The sequence below is a fragment of the Rhinatrema bivittatum genome, chromosome 7, assembly GCF_901001135.1.
Source record: "Rhinatrema bivittatum chromosome 7, aRhiBiv1.1, whole genome shotgun sequence".
Lineage (NCBI taxonomy): Eukaryota > Metazoa > Chordata > Amphibia > Gymnophiona > Rhinatrematidae > Rhinatrema > Rhinatrema bivittatum.
This window is the reverse complement of record NC_042621.1, coordinates 190475781-190495113: the sequence shown is the minus strand read 5'-3', so window position 1 is coordinate 190495113 and position 19333 is coordinate 190475781. Positions and strand designations below refer to the sequence as shown.

General features: G+C 44.3%; 1 protein-coding gene across 1 annotated transcript in view; it reads right to left on the bottom strand.

Moving 5' to 3' along the window:
- Nucleotides 1–19333, bottom strand: part of TET1 (tet methylcytosine dioxygenase 1) — a 133801-nt gene that overhangs the window by 17733 nt on the left and 96735 nt on the right. Inside the window, exon 8 of the mRNA XM_029609677.1 lies at nt 15685–15822. Within this exon, the coding sequence (XP_029465537.1) occupies nt 15685–15822 (138 nt within the window). The remainder of the gene's footprint in view (nt 1–15684; nt 15823–19333) is intronic.

Below are 19333 nucleotides of genomic sequence, written 5' to 3'. Positions count from 1 at the left end.
GGTTGTGGCAGGGGGACTCCATGTACTTGTCCGGAGGGGTTCGTAGGAAATCCAGGTAGTACCCCTCCCGAATGATGGCTAGGACCCACTTGTCCGAGGTTATCTCGACCTATCTGTGGTAGAATAGGGCTAATCTGCCCCCTATGGCTTCTTCCCTTGGATGGGTCGGCTGAATCTCATTGTGGAGTGCGGCTGGGGCCTGTACCCGAGCTGGCTCCCCTTTTGTTGTGCTTGGTCAGAAAGGACTGGTTCCTGCCTGTAGGGCGGGGCGCTTGATAGTTGTTCCTGTAAGGATTGAAGCGCTGCGAACTTCTGCCCCTGGAGGACCTGGGGAAGGAACGCTGATTTCTCTTTGTCTTATCTTCCGGTAGTCGCAGCAATGGGGACTCGCGTCATTTGTCGGCCAGTTTCTCTAGTTCGCTGCCGAACAGGAGGGATCCTTTGAAGGGCATCCTTGTGAGGCGTGTTTTGGAAGATGCGTCGGCTGACCAGCTTCGGAGCCAGAGTTGTCTCCTGGCAGCCACTGCAGAGGACATTCCTTTGGCTATTGTGCGCACTAGGTCGGAGGCAGCATCCGCTAGGAATGATATCGCTGGTTCCATGTCTTCTCCCGGGGTGTTGTTCCTGGTTTGTGATAGGCAGGCACGTGTCACCACGGTACAGCAGGCCGCAATTTGTAGAGACATTGCGGCGACGTCAAATGATTGTTTGAGGATGGACTCCAGACGTCAGTCATGAGCATCTTTGAGGGCAGCTCCTCCCTCCACTGGGATAGTGGTGCGCCTAGAGACCACGCAGACCATAGCATCCACTTTTGGGCATGCAAGAAGATCTTTGGTTGCTGGGTCCAGGGGGTACAGGGCCGCCAAGGCTCGTCCCCCTTTGAATGCGGATTCCGGAGCATTACATTCCAGGTCAATCAGCTGCTGCGCTGCTTGTAACAGGGGGAAATGGCGAGAAGTCTGTCGAAGACCCTCCAGCAGGGGGTTTGGTTTTGGTTCCCCCGAAGTACCTGGGCCCGGGATAGCGAGCTCCATCAGACATTGATTGACCAGGTCCGGGAGCTTGTCCTTTGTGAAGAAGCGTCTCATGGTTCGGTGCGGCTCTGTCCCCAGGGGGGAGCTCCCCTTCTTCTAGGGATTTGGCTTCTTCCTCAGAGGTGTCCAAGTCCCCGTAGGTGGGGCTTCTGGGTAATGGGAGCCTGTGCCTAGGTCTTGAGGGGCCTGGAGCATGTGGGTCCTCCGGTGGAGCATGTGGTTGGCCAGCCAGAGGTTCAGTTTGCATCTGAACAAAGGCGTGAATCCCCTTGAAAAACTCCACCCATGATATGGACGCCGGGTCAAAGCCGAGAGGCGTTGGTTCCTTGGGGGTCCCCGTCTGTGGGGGGGTCCTCCTGGCTAGGTCCGGGGTGCCCCTGAGGAGCTGGAACTCGGCCCTGGGTGGGACTGGCCCTGTGCTGGATCTCCCAGGGCCTCCTCGCACTGCATGCACAGGGCATCGGCCTCCTCGCTTTGTGCGGCTCTGATGTGGCATGCTGGGCAGAGGCCTTGCGCTTTAATTTCTGTTCCTGGGGTGCCATGGTTGTCGGCACATAAATCTTATCGCTCCGGTGCGCTTAGGTTGAGTGTGTAAGCTGTGCGCGCGGCTGTGCCGTAGATATGCGCTCGGCTATGTGCGCGCAAGGATTTATGCGCGCGTAAGTCTATGCACACAAGTGCTTTGTGCGCCTGGCTCAGGGATGTGTGCTCGGAGGGGAACGGCGCGGCAAGTAGGCCAAGATGGCGACGGCAAGCACAAGGGCAATATGGCAACCCCCTCGGAGAGTCTCCACGTGGACAGACTCTTGGAATATCCGGGGCCTGGCCCTGCTAGGGCGAATCAACCCGGTGGCACTGGTCCCGGTCGGTGACCTGTGCTCGTCCTCGACCCTTGGAGACCGGATTTGAGTAGAAGATTTTTACCTTACCTTGTCTTCGGTGCTTCCTGGTTTCGTCCCGGGCAGTCTCTGGCTACGGGGGGGGAGAGGGCAAATACCTTCACTGCCGCGCTTGAGGGTGCACCCGCTGCCGCGCTTGAGGGTGCACCCGCTGTCTCTCAGCCACGCCCGAAGGATCGGGGGCTAGGTCCTCGCTGCGATTCGGCCACCTGACCGAGGCTCACCTCCAAGGGACCACGGAAATCACCTCGGGAATCTCAACTGGGGGAGGGACCAGAGGGTATCACCGCAGGAGAGCGGGGCTCGTCTTCAGGTAGGTTTTCTTCTTTCAATTTTGGGTTTTCTTCTTTAAATTTGATCTAACGCTTGAGAGCGTGCAGAAAGTCCCTAACTGCTATGGAGACGGAAAATACTGAAGAGCTGCACTTCCTGCAGGGGTATATGTACTAGGGGCTGACGTCAGACTGAAATCTGATCAGTCTCCAACTGCTAACAGGAGTACACTATACCCATTAGTCCTGAGTCCATCTGCTACACGCTAGGAAAAGTACAGATTGACAAACTGAAGAGTGCCAAATCACCTGGACTAGATGATATACATCCCAGGGCTCTGAAAGAACTAAAAAAATGAAACTTCAGACCTATTACAATTAATTTATAAACTATCATTAAAATCATCCATTGTACCCAAGACTGGAAGGTGGCCAATGTACCCCTGATATTTAAAAAGGGATCCAGATGTGATCCAGGGAACTATGGACTGGTAAGCCTGACTTCAGTGCCAGGGAAAATTGTGGAAACTATTATAAAGAATAAAATCACAAAACATATACATAGACATGGTTTAATGGGACACAGCCTCACAAATCTGCTACATTTTTTTTTTGAAGGGGTGAATAAACATGTGGATAAAGGTGGATCAGTAGATGTGATATATTTGGATTTTCAGAAGGCGTTTGACAAAGTCCCTCATGAGAGAGGCTTCTAAGAAAATTAAAAATTCATGGGATAGGAGGTGATGTCCTTTTGTGGATTGCAAACTGGTTAAAAGACAGGAAACAGGAGGATTAAATGGTCTGTTTCACAGTGGAAAAAGGTAAACAGTGGAGAGCCTCAGGGATTCAGTACTTGGATTGATGCTTAATATATTTATAAATAGTCTAGAAAGGAGTACAATGAGCGAGGTGATCAAATTTGCAGATGACAATTATTCAGAGGAGTTAAATCACAAGCAGATTATGATAAATTGCAGGAGGACCTTGTAAGACTGGAAGACTGGGCATTCATATGGCAGATGAAATATAATGTGGACAAGTGCAAGGTGATGCATATAGGGAAAAATAACCCTTGCTGTAGTTACACGATGTTAGGTTTTATATTAGGAGCTACCACCGAGGATAAAGATATGGGCATAATAGTTGATACTACATTGACATCATCAGTTCACTGTGCTATGGCAGTCAAAAAAAGCAAAACAGAACGTTAGGAATTATTAGGACAAAAATGGCAAATTAAACAGAGGATGTCATAATGCACTCCATAGAGAGACCGCACTTTGAATACTGTGTGCAACTCTGGTCGCTGCATCTCAAAAAAAGATATAATTGCGATGGAGAAAGTACAGAGAAGGGCAACCAAAATGAAGGGCATGGAACAGTTCCCCTACAAGGAAAGGCTAAAGAGATTAGGGTTGCTCAAGCTTGAAGAAGAGATGGCTGAGGGGGGATATGATAGAGGTCTACAAAATCATGAGAGGACTTGAACAGGTAAATGTGAATCAGTTATTTAACTCTTTCAGATAATACAAAGACTAGGGGGCATTCCATGAAATTAGCAAGTGGCACATTTAAAACAAATCTGAGAAAATGTTTTCACTCAATACACAATTAAGCTCTGGAATTCATTGCCAGAGAATGTGGTTAAGACAGTTAGTGTAGCTGGATTTAAAAAAGATTGGAGTTCCTGAAGAAGTCCATAAACTGCTATTAATCAATAGGGAACAGCCACTGCTTGTTGCCAGAATTATTTATTTATTTGCTTTTTTTATACCGACATTCAATTAAAAATATAACATCGGTTTACCTTGAAACAAATTGTCATCAAATACTATTGAGGACATAATACAGTAAAACTGTTCAAAAAACATAACGTATGGAACTAAGAAACACCAGATATATTAAAAAAAATGCCTATAGATTAAAAATAGATCTATATAAAGCAATAACCTATCATTGTCACACAAATTTCAGTATCTCATGAAAATAAAAGGAAAAAACCATAGATAAGGGGATGTAATCTATTGTATTTGTTGGGGGAAAGCTTTGATAAAAAGCCATGTTTTGAGGTTTTTTTCTAAAGGTAGGTGTGGAAGGGTCGGGCCTTAGTGGCGATGGTAGGGAGTTCCATAGAGTAGGACCAATTATAGAAGAGGCCCGGTTCATAGTAGCTGTTTTGAGAATTTTTTTGCTGGTGGGAATAGTGAGTAACCCAGTGTCTGTTGAACGAAGATTTCTAGTAGAAATACATTGATAGAGTGGTTTTAGTAACCAAGATGAGTAATCATTGTATAACGCTTTATGAATAAGCATAATTTATCTTATACTGTGATCTAAAAGTGATAGGAAGCCAATGTAATTGGTGCAAGATTGGAGTGTTATGTTCACATTTTCTACAATTTGATAAGGATCTAGTGGCAGCATTTTGAAGCAGTTGAGGTTTAATTGTGGAAGCAGGCAAACCTATTAAGATGGAGCTGCAATAGTCTAATTTTGCAAAAATTAAGGCTTGTAGTACTGTTCTAAAGTCTGGGGGGTGCATTAAAGGCTTCAGTTTTCTCAGAATTTGAAGTTTATAAAAACCTTCTTTAATTAGATTTTTGATGTGAATTTTGAAATTAAGTTCTTTATCTAAGGTAATTCCAAGGTCCCTAACTGCCGTGGATATTTTATAATTAGGGAATATTGATGGATCTATAGGTGGTGGTGATAACCTTTTGGAGACAAAAAGAAACTCTGTTTTGTTATGATTGAGTGATAGTGCCATTTGAGATAAGATGTTGTTAATATCAAATAGCTATAGTTCCCATTGTGACAATGTACTGTTGATGTTATCTTTAATAGGTAATAAAATCTGAACATCATCCGCATAAAGGAAGTATAAGAGGCCTAATTTATTCAGATAGTGACATAATGGAAGCATGTAAATGTTGAAAAGGGTAGGAGAAAGGGATGAACCTTGAGGGACACCTAGTGGGAGAGGTGAGAGATCCGAAGTATTGTTATTGTATGATACCTTGAAGGAACGATTAGAAAGAAAAGACTGAAACCATTTCAGAACATTACCATTTATACCAGTGATGGCCAACCTTTTGAGCTCAGTGTGTCAAAATTCATTAAAAAAACCGAGCATAACTCGGGTGGTGTGTCACTTCTAGAAAAATCCATAATTTTGTGATATTTGTAGCTCTAATTAATAACAAAAAGTTATAATTTTAATATTTGTACTGTATTTATTAATAAAGCAAAAACAAATAATTCTTTACTTTACCTGCTTAGTGACTTTTTTGTTGCTGAATTTCATTGGCTAAATCTTCAATTAAAACACTCTCTCCCCCTCCCCACATAGACACAAACTCTTACTCCCCTGGATTTTCTCATACTCACTCATGCTCTCACACTCACTGGCTCCCTCACATACACACAAACACACACACCCAGGCAAGTTCCCAATCATTTTCACACCACTCCCGCTCCATCCTCCAGGCAGGCACCAATTAATTCTCGCACACACAGACCCCCAGGCATTCACACACACACACCCCCCCCCAGGCAGAGTCCCATTCATACACATGCACACACTAAAGGCAGACCCCCCCTCTCTTTTGCCAGCAACCTTGGCTCTCTCATTCCTCTGCTGCCACTGTCACTGCTGCCACATGGCTATTGGGGAGGTGCCGATTGCTGCTACTGACACTGAAACCCATTCTGCTGCCTCCTCTGTGCAGGCCCCGTGGGCTTCCACTTTCTCCATGCTGATCTCGTACATTGTGAGATCTGCATAGAGAAAGTGCTACTCTGGCACATTCCCAAAGATTACATGTGCCAATCACTAAAAAGTAATTTATTTATTTTTTTGTACCTTTAATCGGTTGGTCACAGGCTTTTTTTTTCCACCTTCCCTTTCTTATTTTTTTTGCCAATTCCTTTTATATTGTCTTTTTTTCTGTTTCTTTTCTCTCCATCTTCTTCCCTCAAACACACAGTCAGGTTCTCATTCTCAAATGCATTTATCTCTCTCTCACACACACACACAGGCTCTCACTGTCACATGCTCTCTCATACAATCATTCATACACAGTCTCTCACTGGCACACGCTGTCTCTCTCACACACACAGAAGCTCTCACATGCTGTCTCTGCAAACATTCAGATCCTCACTCTCACACACAATCTCTCAACTCATCGCATACACGCACACAACCTCTACAGACCCTCAGCCTCTCTCTCACCTCTGGGCCTCCTCTTTGCGGGTCGCCACAGGATGGGCTCTGCAGCAGCCCTGCTACCGGGCCGCTGCGACTTGGGATTCGTGGCGGCCCGTAAGCGCAAGCGCTGCTCCTCTTCTGCACGCGCTGATGCTTCTCCTTCTTTCTGCCCATGTGGCTCCGGCAATGTTTACTTCCGGGGCCACACAGGCAGGAAGGAGGAGGAGCATCAGCGCGTTTAAACGATCTTTTTCTTCGGGCTGTGGTGACGTGAGCCTCACCACAGCCCTGCCTATCTGCTTGTCGCTGCGCCGCATGAGCCTTCCTGCGCCTGGGGGATACTAAAAACCTAATTTTAAAGGTCAGCGCAGCCAATAAAGAAAGGCTCGGCACAGCTGATTAAAAAAAAAATAATTTCCCGATAGTCCATGAAACTTTGTGTGTGTCAGTAAAAACGTCTCGGCGTGTCACCTCTGACACGCGTGTCATAGGTTAGCCATCACTGATTTATACCAATCTCTTCTAATCTATGGAGTAGTAACTAATTAGTAGCATAGGATCTATTTAATGCTGGGTACTTGTGAAATGGATTGGCCACTGTTTGAAATAGGATACTGGGCTTGATGGACCCTTGGTCTAACTCAGTGTGGCATATCTTATGTTCACTACAGGTACACAATGCTGGTTTCTGTATTGTGGATATTGAAATCATTAGCTCAGCGTGTGGAAATAGCATTTTAGAAATAATCTAAAAAGAAATGGAGAATGAAAGTAATATTACCTCTGTATCAAGCCATGGTGCAACCACACCAACTATTGAGTGTAGTTCTGGTCACCCCATCTTAAAAAATATATAGCAGAACCAGAAAAGGTGCAGAAGACAATGAGAAAAATGATAAAAGGGGATGGAACGGCTTTTCTATGATGAGGCTCTACAGGCTAGGGTTCTTCAGCTTTTAAAAGAGGTGGCTGAGGGGGAAATGGTAGAAGTTTATAAAATCATAAGTGGGGTGCCTTGTGTCTAGCAATCCTCCTGACTGTAGATAGTTCACTATCCTTTCCTTCAGCAGTCTCCCCATTAATTTTCCCACCACAGAGGTGAGGCTAACTGGCCTGTAGTTTCCGGCCTCCTCTCTGCTCCTACTTCTGTGAAGCAGGGCCACTACCGCTCTTCTCCAATCACTCGGCACCACTCCCGCTTCCAGGGATCTATTGAACACGTTGTGCAGCAGACCCGCCAGCACATTTCTGAGCTCCCTCAGTATCCTGGGATGACCATCATAAGGCCCCATGACTTTGTCCACTTTCAGTTTTCCTAGCTCTTCCCATACATTCTCTTCTGTGAACTGAGTTTAGTCTACTCCATTCCCATCCACTGTCTTGTTAATTAGCAATGGTCCTTCTCCAGGGTCTTCTTTAGTGATCACCGAACTGAAGTGTTTGTTTAATATTTCTGCCATCTCTTCATCTCTCTCTCACATTTCAATTTCACTATACCACTTCAGACCTTTCTTCTCTCTCTGATGTATCTGAAAAATGTTTTGTCACCTTGCTTTACCTCTTTGGCAATCCCTTCTTCCGCCTAACTTTTTGTTTTCTTGATTACTTTCTTTGTCTCCCTCAGTAATCACCACATATTCTTTCTTGTGTTCCTCTTTTTGGGATCCTTTATAGTTCCTGAATTCTATTCTTTTTGCTTTTATTTTTTCAGTCACCTCCTTTGAGAACCAGACAGAAAAGTAAACAAAAGCAAGAGAAATAAGAAACCTAACATTTAGATGTGTTGCCTTTGTAATTGCTCCTTTTAGTTTGGCCCATTGTTGTTCCATCTCTCTCATTTTCTCCCAGTCTTCTAGTTCTACCTTCAGGTACTTCGCCATTTCAACAAAGTCTGTATTTTTGAAATTTAAACTTTGAGTCTTCGTGTGACTTCTCCATATCATTTTTACAATCTCAGACTATACAGACTGATGATCACTGGTGCTGAGGTGGGCACCCACCCAGACATTAGAGACATTATTCCCCATTAGTGAGCACTAGGTCAAGTAAAACTCCCTCCCTCATAGGTTCCATTACCATTTGTTTGAACAGAGCCCCTTACAGGACATTCACTATATCTCTAATTCTGACAGATTCTGCACAAGGGATTCTCCAGTCTACGTCCGGTAAATTAAAATTTCCAACAACAATCAACACTTCTCCCTTCTTTCCCACCTTTTGGATGTCTTCAACCAGATCTCTGTTTAGTTCTTCTGTTTTGAGTCGGAGGCCTGTAAACCACTCCAGTAAAAATGGATGCACCATCATCTTGATCTTTTAGGACGGCCTATAATGCTTCTTCTCTACCCCACATTCCTTGCAGTTCAGTTGCTTGGATATTATTGACGTAAAGAGTTACTCCTCCCCCTTCTCTATTCTCTCTGTTCTTCCTTAAGTTATAGCTCGGTATGGCCATATCCCAATCATGAGAAACTGTGAACCAATCAACCATGTCCAAGTCCACCTCCACCATTAGGGCTTGCAGATCTGGGATTTTATTGCCCAGACTACAAGCATTTGTGCTCATAGCTTTCCAGCTTCTCTCCTTCAAGTTACTGCTCTTCAACTTCTTTTGTGCCTTATTCATCTGATGTTTGTTATCCCCTTCACCCATTTCCTTGAGATTTGGGGGGGTAACATTCCAATGTCCTTCTGCCATCCCTGTCGTCAGTTTAAATGCCTTATGGCTTAGGATTTGAATTTATCTCTTAGGATTCTTTTTCTTGCCATCTTTGAAATACAGCTTTTTTTTTTTTTTTACACTGTTCCATACATGGCCCCAGCCTCCAACATATCCAAAACATTGTTCTTTGCACCAAGTTTTAAGCCATGCATTGAAGTTATCTTTATGGTTTAGCCTCTCTTTCCCCTTTCCATGAACAAGTAACACTTCTGAAAAGGCAATAGTCTGCGCCATGTGACTAATCTACTTCGCCAAAGACTGGAAATCTCTTTGTACCATGTGGATGTTTCTAGCAAGGTCGTTGGTTCCTAGGTAGATGATAAATCAACTTCAGAATCCTTACTTTCTTCTTGGCTTGCACTGACTGACTATCTGAATAGCATTTCTACCAGCCGATGATTCTGGAAGGCTTTTAACTATAGTGTTTCCCTCAAAAAGAGTTCCCATATTAGTGCCTTTGATGACAGTCACCCAGCACAATGAGCTTTTTCTTATGCTTATTGGTTGCATAATTTAAATTTCTGCATTGCATTGGGTTTCTTTTTTCCTTTCAGATACCACTTCAATCTCCATTGCTAGAGTTTCTTCATTAAGTAAGACAGAGAAGGCATTTAGTACTTGTGTCACTGCCTCACAGGTCTTATTCTACCAGTGTCCACTGAAATCCATTTGTTCTTGGGTTCCTGTGTGGGGTGTGTGTGTGGGGGGGGGGGGGGAACGACATGTGGCCTGCACAATTGTGAAGAATGGATGTCTTTGGGTCACAGGTCTTATTTTACAGTCTTATTCTACCAGCGTCCACTGAAATCCATTTGTTCTTGGGTTCCTGTGCGGGGTGTGTGTGTGTGGGGGGGGGGGGGACGACATGTGGCCTGCACAATTGTGAAGAATGGATGTCTTTGGGTCACAGGTCTTATTCTACCTGAGCCCACTGAAAATCACTTTTTTCCTGGGCTTTTGATATATATATATATATATATATATATATATAAATAAAATCTTCACCCACTCTACAAAATTCAGGAATCATTTCCCCATTATCACAGATAATTCAAAAGCCCAGAAAAAAAGTGATATCTTTGAAGAAAAAAAAATAAAATAAATATATATATATATATATATCTCACTTCAAGTGAACAGAGGATACTACAAAACCCCTATAGCTCCATGTAAGCTAAAGTTATAGTAGCTAATACCTGTTTAATTCTCTTCCACCCTACCCCAGGGTTTGTTCTACTAATATAGTCTGACTGGAATACATAATTGGTAATAAGAGTTTGCAAGTTTAGTAATTTTTTAGGTGTTTTCTAACAAATCAAATGAGCAAAATGAGGACTATCCAATGTAACAATTGTGGAGCCTTTACCTTGAGGAAAATCATCTGGAAACTTAAGGCTTGTCCCATTTGTTCAGAGCTCTCTGCCCTGAAAAAGGAGTTGGCTCACCTTAAAACCAAATTAGCTATAATAAAGTATCAGCAGCCTCTCTTTTAGCACTGCTAAGACTCACTATCCAAACTCTACACTACATGCCCTTCAGTGCAGCAGCCAAAGCAATCCTCTAAGATACCCCAACAATGCACACACACAGAACTTTTGGCTATATTTCAAAGATATCAAGCAGTAATATCATATACTTAGCTTTGGAGCTTGGAGCACTTATGGACAGGAACTAGCCAGTAAGCAGACTGGCACTTGACCCTGCAATTCACAAGACTATCTGCCTGCTATTGACTAGGAACAGCCCCTCCCCCAAGACACGCTGCCTGCTGTTAGGTAAGCAGAATTATTTAATTATTTCTTTCCCTCTTTTTCCACTGCTAAGATTCACTATCTCTCCCCCCCCCCCGAAATGGTATTGATCCTCGATCTCTTCACTGTCTAACCTCCATCTGTTAGTGTTTGAGGTAGTAGTGGGTGGATCCTTGGGCTGGTAGCAGATGACCACACCCTCGGGGGAAGATCCAGAGGCGGACCAGCAGTCAGGCTCAGAGTGGGGAGACAGACACACACTAGTTCTTTTATTAAACAGTATATTGAACCACCAGAGGTGGCAGTAGTGAGCTGGAAGTGCCCAGCGGGGCTGTAGTCCCTCAGATACTGGAACAGCGATCCTGGATAACTGAGCTGTAGAGAAACTGAATATAGTGAGTAGGCAGGGTATGCAGAGTTCAGGAACAGAACCTTGTTGGTACACTCACACAATAGTCTTCTAGAAGTAGTCTAGGAGCAGGAATGAATAGGCCCTCGAAGAGCGAGTACCTGGTTCCAGGGAAAGCTCTGAGAGAGAGATGGTAACTCACTGGGCAGTAGGCAGCGATGACTTCCAGGCAGAAGTGGTATTCAGGAGCAAGTCAGGGAAAGTAGGCCCTCGAGGAGCGAGTACCGGTTCCAGACTGCGATCTGAAAAGCAAAAGAGAAAGCAAGGCCCCCGAGAAGCGGGTACCCCTGGTAAGTCCAAGGAGGCAGAGAAGCTTAGGTAGAGTATCCCTTTACTAACTAGATTCGTTAGCGATTTCTGAGACCTTAAATATCCGGAGCGGATGACGTCACCTCAGGGGGACGCCCCTGAGGTTCGCGCCACTGCTGGTACATCAGTTGGGGCTGCGCCGCGCGTGCCCACCCTTAGGCTCTTGTGAATCATGGCGGATTGCGTCAAGCCGCTCCGGGGACACCGGAGGGAGTCGGCAGAATGTCGCCGCGGCAGCCAACCTTCCACTTGAGCAAGAGGGAGTCGCCGAGGAGGTAAGGAGGGCGGAGTGGAGACGTCGAGCAGCGACAGTCGCAACACCATCATTGCCAATCGATCGGTAACTCCTGCCCAGGTAGAACTCAGGCGAGTCCCAAGCTCAGTGGCCTACACGAATCACCCATGGACCGCACTCAAAGTCAATCCTGCCAGCACCAGACAAAAAGGTACAAAAACAGACTGAGCAAAGAGGACACAAACTAAACTTTTTTTTAAAGGAAGAAATAGACTGCCGGACTGCATAGGGACTAAGGCCTGCCATGCAGCTGGCAGACAGAGGAAAAAGAGAAAGAAAAAAAAAATACTGTAAGGAAAGGAAAGAAACACAGCTACAGCTCTAGGACAAATCATTTACAAAAAAACTGTAGAGAAAGAGAGCAAAGCTGAATACCGTGACCACATGGCTCCGTGGAAAAAAAAGACTAAGGGACTCTGCCTAGGGGGCAGGTTGATGACTACTGCTTCACATGCTCAGTAGGGCATGTTTGAAAGCTCTAGATCCGTGCCGGGCTCCATCCGATGATATCACCCATGTGTGAGGATTACCATCCTGCTTGTCCTAGGAGAACATGGTAACATAGCAAATGAAGGTAAATAAATATGCAAATAGTCCATCAAGCTGCCCAGCAAAATGTTTAGTGTTGTAACAGCCGCTCCATGGAGGTTACCCCTGTACAGAAATGTTACACCTAGAGTTATCACAGATTACCCCATTTCTTCTTTTCCATCCTCTAGCCACTAGCGATCCTCTGTGTTTATCTCATGACCTTTTTGCCTTTACCACCTCTTCTGGGACGGCATGTCATGCGTCCATCACAGTTTGCGTGAAGAAATATTTCCTGACGCAGTGGAATTTCATATCATGATCCCTAGTTCTATAGCTTCTTTTTCGTCAGAAGAGATTAGATTCCTGTGCATTATTAATACCTTTCAGGTATTTAAAAGTCTGTGTCATATATCCCTGTCTCTCCTCTCATGTAGGGTATACATATTTAAGTCCTCCAGTCTCATCTCATAAGTCTTTTGGTTCACCATTCTGATTGCCTCTCTCTGGACCACTTCTATCGTGTCTCTATCCTTTTTGAAATCCGGTCTCCGTACTAAACACAGTATGCCAAGTGAAGCCTCAAACGACAGGTGCTCCCCCCTTTTTCTGCTGGTTATGCCTCTCTATGCAGCCCAGCTTCCCTCTGGCCTTGGTCAATGCCTTATCACATTGCTTCGCTAAGTTCAGATCCTTCCAGCCCTTTAACTTGCTGGGGACGGAAATACTGACTAATTCCCATGCTGCACTAGATTAGAGAGAGGAGAATATTTTCAGAATGAAAGCTTCTCCTGTCTCTTACCTGCTGGCAGATGAGCATAACCCACACGTCTGAACCGTGGCATTTAGTTCTCTTTTTTAAATTATTATTATTTCGCTAAAAAGATACATCTTCTCCTCATCTTTTTGGACCTGACTAGTAAGTGCTACAAACCCACAAGCCTGCCCTGTGACACATGAAGATCCAAGACAAGGGCGGAATTCTCTTTCCTATCTCCTCCTCTGCCTTAGTTTCTTCTGGCCCCGAGTTCTGTTCAAGAAACCCTAGATCCCGTGACCTTCTGCCCCCTCCCAACCCATGTCTCCAATGGCAAATTTAGAAAGCTGCTTCCGAAATCCTGAATTCAAGTTGCTTCAGTGGCAGCAAGTGGATATTATCACAGAACAGTACCTTGCACCTCACTCCACAAAGGTCTGGCAGTGTAACTAAGAAATAAGTTTGGCCCTCAAACTCAAGCCTCCAGCTCAGCCAAACGAGGTTCAAGTGGCTACATTCATCCACTGGCTGTAAGTTTTATTTTCAATTGCTTAAGGCACAGGGCTATATTATAGCACTACACATCCAAGGAAATGCACATCAACAAGGCAGGCTTTTGGAACTGGCTATTTATCAAAGTATCAATCCCAAGCTTACTTCAATTAAGAATGTGCATATTTAGTAATCAAACAAAAATAAAACTGTCTGCATAAAAGTAGAATAATGATGCAGAAAGAAACAGACATGATGACAGAAAAAGGACCAAATGATCCACCCAGTCTGCCCAACAAGCTTATGCCAGTATCTGCTGCACTGTGCAGGTTACCCTCATGCATGTCAGTTTCCCAGACCACAAACGTCAGGGCCCTCGGATGGTGTTTGAATCCAATTTCCCTTAAATGTAAACCTGGGTATAGGAATTTTTTTTTTTATTCTTACTGAAATCTGTTACATTCTTACTGAAAGAGTTATTCCTGGGGGAATTCTGCATACAAATATTTAAAATTCTGCAAACTTTATATTGGTTAAAATAACACAATATACATGACAGACTAAGTAATTAATTTAAAATTAATACAGAAAAAATGTATAAAAGATGCAGAGTGTTGAATATTTTGAGCAGAATTTCCTAGAAGTACACTCTAAGTGTCTCTTCCACCCTCTGTCCCTACTCCTCTGGCCAGTCTCATTTCACTATGCACTCTCAGGCCCAAATCCTTTCCCCTCCCCCTCTAGGCTCAACTCCTTCTACTCTTCTCTCTACTCCCAGAGTTTGACCCTTATTCTCAGTTCTGCGCCTCACACAGGATCCCTCTATCCCTCTCTCTCTCACACACAGGCACCCTCTCAATCATGCATATACAACCCCCCTCATACAGGATCCCTCTCTCTCTCTCTCTCTCACAGGGACAGACTGCCTCAATACAGGCTGCCTCTCTCGCTCACTTGCACACACAAACACACACATCCTCTCACGGGCTACCTCTCTCTCTCTCAACCCCCCCCCCCACCGGCTCCTTTTTCCCTCATACACACAGGCTCCCCTCTCACCAACAAGCATCTTCACTCCCTCAATTACACACAACCCCTTTTTCATACACACCAGCTCCCAATCTCTCACACATATAGACACTCCTTCACAATCTCTTCACATAGGCTCCCTCTCTCTGGCACACACATCCAGGCCACACAGCCTCGCAGTATGTGACACACACACACACCCCTCTAGACACAAACTCATTTTCACTGAGACCTGCACCATCTTTGCCATAAGCAGAATGGGTTCTGCTTGTGCCTGCTGAGACGTCCACCATCTTCGCTGCAAGCGAGATGGGTTCCGCTCATGGCCACCGGGATCCTGCACCATCTTCGCCGCGAGCGGGATGGAAATTCTGTGGAGAGGAATTCTGCACACCGCAGTAGCGCAGAATCCCCCCCAGGAGTAAAGTTTATTTCATGACATGAGCAGCCTTTAAATAAACAAGCTTGAATGTCTCTAAGTTTTGTTATTTAAATGTGGTGGACCATGCTTATGAGTCCCATCATCAGTCACAACACAAGCTAACTGCAGAGTGGCAGAGGTACTGAAGAAAGCCATGTCTAAGCTGACAAACAGGTGGCATTAGACCTTCACATATAGCTAGTATAAGAAGAATTTTACAAATACCTCAGAACTGCTTTATCCTCTCTGCAAAGCCATTAACTTTTTTTTTTTTAATAATTATTTATTGCACATTTATAAACATACCAACAAGCAAATACTTATTAGCTAGGAGCTTTACAATGGCCATTTACATAGCTTATTTGTTAGGAAATAATAAATCCAAATATCAATATTAAATTTCATGGTCATTGCAACAAGTCCTCAAAATAACTTTTTTCTCATGGAGCCAAAGCTTTTGGTAAATGAAAGCCCATGCAACTATACCATACTGCTCAATTTTAGGTAGCCTAAATTTGAAGGAACGAGGCAACAGTAAATACTTCGTACATACCACAGTGCTTCCGTTGTTCATGTTGTGTGTGTCCTTATGGGCATGAGCGCAGAAGTCAATGCAAGCTGTCACACCAGAGAAAGGTCTACCATTCTTGAAACCTAACCGACAATCTGGTGCAGTATGCTCCTGTTCCACCTGAAAAGAAATTCAGCACACGATAAATATACTACTCATCAAGGGAACCATCTTAAAATGAAGGGCACAGTTCCTTTTCAGCATGATTTTCAAACTGCCAGCCAGTGCCACTGTCAGCAAAAAAAAGAGGCAAGACATTTCAGTATTCATTTTTTAAAGTAATGCTTTCTAAAGCTATTTCTGTACTTTTTATTGGCTGGAAATGGTTTCACGTCACCGTGCTGGACTGTATAGCGTTAGCTAGTACTGAACTGATTTGAGTTACTAAGGCTTCCGTATCATAAATGCTTTGTGCGTGTACTTACTTGCTTTTTGTTTCTGTGCCATTGAGTTGCTATCTGTTCACAACCCTGTTTTACTGCTCTTACCAAGAGGCACTCTCCCCAGCTCATTTTTCTCTGAAAGGAACTCTTATCTAATCAAATTCCCTTGTACCATAAAGCTCTAACAAAATAAATGGGTTATGGGACTAGGCACTGCAAAAGATGATAAAGAGAAAGCCAGAACAGATAAAAGATATCCCAAAGCTAGAACAGTATGAGAACTCCCAACAAAAAAAACCCCTACAAACAGTAAGAAAACCCAGGTAAGCCAGCTGCAGAAACACATCCACATAAAGGAGTTGGTTTTTTTGTGAATTGTGGAGATAATTTACTAAATATTAGCCTGCATATTAAAGATTTTCTGTTAAACTGAAAGTAACTAAAAAATGTCTAAAAATATTGCATTCCAGCAGTTATCCAATCTGGAGATTTAAGAAGATTCTTCTAAAAACTAAAAGGGACATTGGACAGCAGAGAATCTGATCTGCCTGATAGAACAGCTACATAGGATGTAAAAAAATGCCTGGAAGAAAAATGATCAGGATGCCAGACATTAAGCACTTCATATACAAGTTATATTATTAATATTATTAACCAGACTATGGCAAGTGTCACCTGACTTATTTAAGAACTTTTCTATACCGGTGGATACATCATATTGGTTTACAGATAACTTAACGTATTACAGAGAACAAGGGAACGATAGAGGAACCAAAGAACAAGGAGGGTGAGGAGGGGTAAACTGGAATAATAGGAGAAACTAATATGAACAAGGAAGCTAGAGGAAGGTAACAAGGGAAAAAGGGTACTAACATACACAGGGAAGAGGATTCAGACAAAAAGTGGCGTAACTAATAAATAACAGCTAGATGGTACAGGGGTAACAAGGCATAGGAAATACTGAAAACCGGGGCAAAAATATACTGAGATACAAGGCGTAAGAAATACTGAAATACAAGACATAAAATATACTGAAATTCAAGGCATAATAATATACATAAACAGAGGTCTAATATATAATTTACATATATTCCCACAACAATGGTTCAAATAACTATTACAATCACGTTTATTATATTTACTACATTTATTATTCAACAGAATACAAAATCAGTATAAACTTTGAGGTGCACCCCAAATAATAAAATACTGTATATTACATATCATCACATTTCACAGATGCAAAGGATTATTTGTGGTATTCCACTAGGTCAGGATGTATTAAAAGGAAAATTGGTTCTTACCTGCTAATTTTTGTTCCTGTAATATCACAGATCAGTCCAGACCAGTGGGTTATGAACTCCCACCAGCAGATGGAGTCAGAGAGCAAAGCTTTGAGGCACTGGTATCCCAAGTGTGCCACCTGCAGCTCATCAGTATTTATCGATACCCAAGCAAAGTATAATTGACAAAAAACCATCTAATTCCCGAAACAAGGGCGAACAAGAAAAACCTCCCTCAAGGGTCCGAAACAAATGACCCCAATACCTGAAAATCAGGTTTGAACCACGGTTCATAACAAAAAACAAATATTATGGAATCATTCTGATAGATTCCCTATGTACAGCAGCTAACCGTTAGGTAAATCAGTCTTTCGGCAGTAGCACCTGGGCGGGATTCTGGGCTGATCTGTGGTATTAGAGGAACGAAACTTAGCAGGTAAGAACCAATTTTGCTTTCCTGTACATACCCAGATCAGTCCAGACTAGTGGGATGTACCAAAGCCACATTACACAAGGCGGGAACCCGAAAGACCCGCTCGCAAGACGCTCTCCCCAAAAAGTGCTTGGTCCAGATCCCTGACATCCAGATGATAATGCCTTGTGAAGGTATGCAGGGAAGACCAGACTGCAGCTCTACAAATCTCCTCAGGAGACAACAACTGACACTCTGCCCAAGAAGCCTCTTGCACTCTCATTGAGTGAGCTTTCAAACCAGTCGGGACGGGGCGACCCTTCCCAATGTAAGCCAAGAAAATTGTTTCCTTCAGCCAGTGAGCCAAGGATGCCTTAGATGCTTTTTCACCCTTCTTCGGACCTCCAAAGAGCACAAAAAGGTGATCAGATTTTCGAAAAAAGAGTTAGTGACCTTTAAATATCGAAGGAGAACCCGGCGGACATCTAACAGATGAAGATCTCTTCCCATAGCAGGGTCACAAGCCCAATCAGGGAATCTGGGTAATTCCACGGACTGATTAACATGAAAGGCAGACACCACTTTCGGCAAAAAGGAAGGGACCGTTCGCAGGGACACCCTATCAGCCGAGATGCGAAGGCAGGGATCCTTACAGGAAAGAGCCTGCAATTCTGAAATACGCCTCATAGAACATATGGCCATCAAGAACACAATCTTCAAGGTGAGGTCCTTTAAGGAAGCGTGTCCCAGAGGCTCAAAAGGGGGATCACGAAGCGCCCTCAACACCAGATTGAGATTCCACTCAGAGCATAATTTACGAAGAGGATGACAAAGGAGCTTTACCTCTTTCAGGAAACGGACAATGTTAGAGTGGCTGGTTAGAGGCCTGCCACCTACCCGTCCTAGGAGACATCCCAGGGCCGAAACCTGAACACGCAGGGAACTGTAAGCCAAACCTTTAGATAATCCCTGCTGCAAAAACCCCAAGACCTGAGGAATGGTCACCAACAACGGCACTACACCCTGCTGGTCACACCAGACTTCAAAACTCCTTCCGCACTCTAGCGTATGCCATAGATGTCGAAGGCCTCCTGGACTGAAGCAGGGTGGAAATCACCTATTCCGAATAACCTTTCATTCGTAACCACTGCCTCTCAAACACGAGGCTGCGAGAGAGAGGTGATCCTTCCGATCCGAAAAAATGGGCCCTTGTCGCAGGAGGTTCGGCAGATGAGCTAGGCGTAGTAGGCCGTCTGTCGCCAACCATCCCAAGTCCACAAACCACGGCCGCCGCAGCCACTCTGGTGCCACCAGAATTACCGAACCGGGAAAGGGTACAGGAGGTTTTCCTCCGGCCAGGTCTGGATGAGAGCGTCGATTCCCTGAGATTGTGGTTCTCGTCTGCGGCTGAAGAATCTGGGGAACCCGGGCATTGCGACAAGTTACTAGTAGGTCTATGGCTGGGAGACTCCCATCGATTTACTATTAGCTGGAAGGCTGCGTCCACCAGCGACCATTCCCCCGGGTCTAGGCTTTCTCTGCTGAGGTAGTCC